The 4,857-nt window shown below is 32.9% G+C and overlaps 1 protein-coding gene across 1 annotated transcript; it reads right to left on the minus strand.

Moving 5' to 3' along the window:
• Positions 1-669: 669 nt before the first annotated feature.
• LOC148658264 (olfactory receptor 1M1-like) lies at positions 670-2,965 on the minus strand. The gene is made up of 2 exons (XM_088639754.1): positions 2,353-2,965; positions 670-773 (listed from the first exon to the last, which is right to left on the minus strand). The coding sequence occupies exons 1-2, from the start codon at positions 2,963-2,965 to the stop codon at positions 670-672; spliced, it is 717 nt and encodes a 238-aa protein (XP_088495880.1).
• Positions 2,966-4,857: the final 1,892 nt, after the last annotated feature.

The raw sequence follows: 4,857 nt of genomic DNA on the forward strand, positions 1-4,857 counted from the left end.
GAGGTGCATGTACCAACCCGTTGCACCAACGCACCACTTGGAAACATAGCTGAAACAGATTGGTTAAAAATGTTTCCAATGTAATCATGAGTGAATGAGTCAAAGAAATTGATGCAGATTTTACAAAAAAAGTAGAATACAGTCATACTACATGCTACAGAAATATATATTAGATTTAGATCCTTAAAGTAATATTGTTATTAATTTCTTTAGTTACACGATTCCATATTATATTCCCTATTAAATAGATTCTAAAAAGAACAAGACTTTTAATTGAAATAATGACAGCAAGGATTAATAGAAAAGGTTAAAACATTACAGCTTTTTATGAAGTATATCAACTTAATATAGTTAGAAAGAGCATGTCAAAACTTCCAAAATAAATACAGTGACTGAATTAAAGACTTTGATACATCAAATGCTTACAAAGATGGTGGAATTCTGTATAATATATTTATATATAATATATTTATAAACCTAAATTAATTTGGTTTACAACATTCAGATATGTTATGCTCCTGTTATTTTTATTCCCAGCTACCAAAAGTTGCCTTTAGTTGTAAAATTCCATGTTACTATTTCATATTTAGCGGATTTAAACATACAAAGTAGAGAAATTAAATTAAGCAATCATTTTACTAACAACAAATGCACCACAAGTGCCACCTGTCAATCATCTTTGGCCAGCGAATCAGGTGCCGTGGAAACCTGCAGCCCCAATCCCACGTTACAGGGTATTACCGCAGCCTGGCAGTGACAGGTGCCAGGAGTTGCTATTTTTATAACAGAGAGAATATTGGTCCACTAGTAACAACCTCAACCCGGCAGTACTCTGTATGATACAGCCTGGGGAATCCTGGTCACAGACACAGGCTTCAGTTAGCAACAGGTAGTCAATACAGCTAGCCTTATGGTTTATGTTCAAACCTTTACTGGATCACCAATATGGGACCACCCAATATGAGAGCTTTATGTATAGAATAAATAGCATTAATTGGCTAAATCTATTTTTAGATCCCTCTGGGACTGGCTCTCCTAGATCCTCAGTACCCAAGGTGTGAACAGTGGAATATTTGCTATCATTGAATTTGATCCATAAATTGCTAAACTAGTAACAGGTGTTACTAATCTCTGTGGATACATTAAACAGTAGGTCAGGTATATTGTCCCTTGCTGTTTGGAGAAGAGATCTCCTGTCATAGTTTTATATACTGTATATACACAGTTTTTACAGAGTGGTTGGATTTATCTTGACTAATATCGCCAGTATTTGGTTTTATTAAATAATCAAGAGCTTTGATTGAAAGAATTCAGAACAAAACTTTCAGATGTGATAGATTATGGGAAAGATGTTAGAATTTTTGAGAAGGTGTTTTGAAGATTTGGTTAAAGAGCTTATGAAGTGACAAACTGTGTTTTTATGAAGAATATCATACATCAGGAATTATAAAACAGGTGTATAAAACTGATGATCTGAACTGAATTAGGCAAACATGACAAACTTCTGAAATATGTCAGAAGTTTAACATTTCTAAATCTGACTAATTAAATTATATTACAGTAAAACCATAAGTAGTGGGTTCAACTTGAAACATAAAATGCTTATTTAAAATAAATACTGATATTTCCAGGACCTGCCTGCTGTCTGACTGTTTATTTATTTATTAACAATCGACTGGCATTCTCCTACCACAATTTATCCCTTGAGCTATTAAATAATTAAACACATTTGCTAGAATATATAGAAATAATTAAGGTTTTTATTCAACAGTTTTTCATTAGTAATGACACAGACATAAACTAAAATATAGTACAAAGTGAGATTGTAAATTATTATTCAGTGTTTTGTACTCAAAACTGGCAATAAAAAAAACATGAATCATTTTGCAAAAGTGAAATCGGCATTACACTGGAGTTCAATACACTAGATGAAGTGGTGTAAAAAAAAGTATCATCACTTCAAGAAATATCTGTAATCATCCACTCCACCAACAATCTCTTTGCCCAGAACCTATGCTTTCTTTTATAAAAAATATCTTATTACTAAAGCTCTTCTTAAAGAATTTTTTATTTCTTTTGTCTTAATCCCATATATTACTGGATTAAGAACTGGAGGAAATATGACAAAGGACATTCCCATGAATCTACGCAGGTTCAGTGGTGTTTGAGGGAATCGATAAGCAAGAATAATAATGAGGCTAGAAAATTCATAAATAAGGAAAGCAAGTAAATGTGTTGCACATGTGTAAAGAGCTTTAGTTTTTGATTCAGACTCCTTGCTTCTGAGGCATGTGGAGAGAATTCTGCCATACGTAAAAACAACAGAAAATATTCCTATTGCATGAAGAAAACCTGTAATAAGTAACCCATAGATATTATTTACACTAGTATCTTCAGCACAGGTTGCTAGAAGTAGAGTGGAATTCTCACAGTAAAAATTTGAGAGAACGGTTCTACAGAAAGGGAATCTTAAAAGGAGTGCAAACAGGGTGCTGATCAATACAAAGTCGAAGACCCAAACAAACACAATTAGTTTTGTCACAGTGTTACCTGATATGATTGTATGGTACCTCAAAGGGTGACAGATTGCAATGTACCTATCGAAGGCCATCACTGCTAATATGAGAAGAGTCGCACCACCATACATGTGAACACAGAAGGCTTGAATGAGACAGAAAGGGAAAGTAATTTTCCTTCTTACAGACACTAAATCCATAATTGCTCTGGGAATCACAGCAGAGATCCCTATCAAGTCATTAACTGACAGGTTGAAAAGAAACAGGTACATTGGCTCATGTAAGTGCTTGTCTGTAGCAATAAGAACCAGAAGACTCAGGTTACAGAAAACAGAAAATAAGTAAATAATAATTCCAATGACGACAGTCAGATATACACCTTCAGGGGTCAAATCAAAACCAGCTAATGAAAAGCCAGCTGTCATTACATTTATAGTCCCATTTTCCATGATTTCTTCTTTAAGAGACCTGAAAAATTACAGAAATACATTTACGTTTTTTGTAAACTTATGAATAAAAAAATATAATTTAAGTTATTTTTGTTAAGCTTATGTCCAAATAAAAATTAAAAAAAAATCACAAAACATATAGACCTGATGCTGATTGTGGTTTAAGAGAACTGCTACATTTCTAAAGGATTGTGTGAAACATGTACAGATAAACAGCAAAGTCATTAGTCAAGTTTTACTGTATAACAAAAATTAAAAAAAACTCTCTTTTTGATATTTAGACAGATTACAGTGATGAAGCATCAATTACATAAAAAATAAAATTAAAATAATAAACAAATCTGTAGGCATCCACACACTGAGCCACTCATCTTGACTGGATGAAGTGTAATATTGAGTATACAATATTGAATTTAGTATTTATGTAACATAAATAAAAATAACAAAGGTTCCCTAAAATTACATAAAGGTGACCAGGTCCCAGTGATACAAGGACAGATAGCTCCTAGAGCAGAGCCTACAACATTTTCTAAATTCTATAAGAAATATCCTTACTTGCTTAGTGTTGATAGTTTAGAAAAACAAACATTATTGTCCTTCTATGCAAGTTTGAATTTGGTCCCCTGCTTATCAATCATTAAATCAGTTCAAACTAACAAAAATACAAAATAGGATTTTCTACATCATATTGAATCAGATGAGAGGGAAAATATAAGTTAAAATGCTCTCTTTTGTGTTTACAAAATGATGATCATTACTTAAATACAGCATGTGATTATGCAGAGGAGATGAATCTTGTGAATTTTCTTCAGTTATATTCACATGCAGCCTCATTTGATTATCCATCATTTTTTCATTATTTATTATAATTAAACCAGCAAGGAAACATGACTATTCTAAAAGTATGAATCATATAACAATGCATTTTTTAGCTAATGAATAACTTACCTTAGGCTAAAGAAGGTAGATTTAAGGTAAGTAAGTCAGTGCTCTCTTGGACTGCTTTAATAAAACAGTGCTCAGTTGCCTAGATACAAACATAGTCCACTAGGAAAATTCCTGTACCATGTGATTGGATGCTACTAAAAAATACCTTAGTTATTTTTGAGAGTTTGGTGAAACCTGTTAAACAAGAGATAAGATATGAATTTATTGTCCACCAAAAGGGTACAATTTTGTCTTTGCCAAATGTAAAAAACTACCAAAAGTACACTAAACATAAAATAAATGTACATTAAAATGAACAATGGTCCTTCACATGCAATAAAACATACTGTACACACCTCTTGCCCTATATTACATTACCATTACACATAATCCTATAGCTCCATACAGGAAACAGTCATATAGTTGCAGTTAGTATACTGACTTCAAAGGGATCAAAGGATTTCTTGTGTACATGTTTCTTAGTCACAGGCATTCAAACTACCTCCCTGAAGGAAGCAAATGGAAATGGGAATGAAGAGGGTTTGGAGGGTCATCTATGATAAGCTGAGCTTTCTTGTGAACTGCTCTAATACAGCTCTTTAAGCTGTTTCTGTGATCAACCTATTATTTTATATACTACCAAATTGGCGAATTAACCTTTTCTCTTAATACTCAGGCTATTATGCAAAACCGAAATACAAAAAGTAAGGATGCATGTACTAACATTGTATAAATCCTCTCTGAAACCTATACACTCACCCCAAAATTGTTTGGGCTACCTCATTGAAAACATATAGTGACTAGCCTTCTTGAAACTGTAACTGGTATGTCTGCAAAGTTTAAATTTTCATCTATCAAAACACTTTTCCTAACTTTCTCTTCTGTCCAAAAACACAGCCATGCCCTCAAACATCCTCTATGTTTTCTAATAATACTAACCCTAACCCTAGCTAAGGGTTTGGGTA

Source organism: Lepisosteus platostomus, chromosome 7, assembly GCF_059453375.1.
Source record: "Lepisosteus platostomus isolate fLepPlt1 chromosome 7, fLepPlt1.hap1, whole genome shotgun sequence".
Classification (NCBI taxonomy): domain Eukaryota; kingdom Metazoa; phylum Chordata; class Actinopteri; order Semionotiformes; family Lepisosteidae; genus Lepisosteus; species Lepisosteus platostomus.

What these genes read in the sequence shown, in the direction of transcription:
- LOC148658264 (XM_088639754.1), bottom strand. Translation starts at nt 2,965, where the DNA reads ATGGAAAATGGGACTATAAATGTAATGACAGCTGGCTTTTCATTAGCT. An exon ending in CTATGGGTTACTTATTACAG is followed by an intron (nt 774 to 2,352) that starts GTTTTCTTCATG and finishes TTATAAAAATAG; the next exon opens with CAACTCCTGGCACCTGTCAC.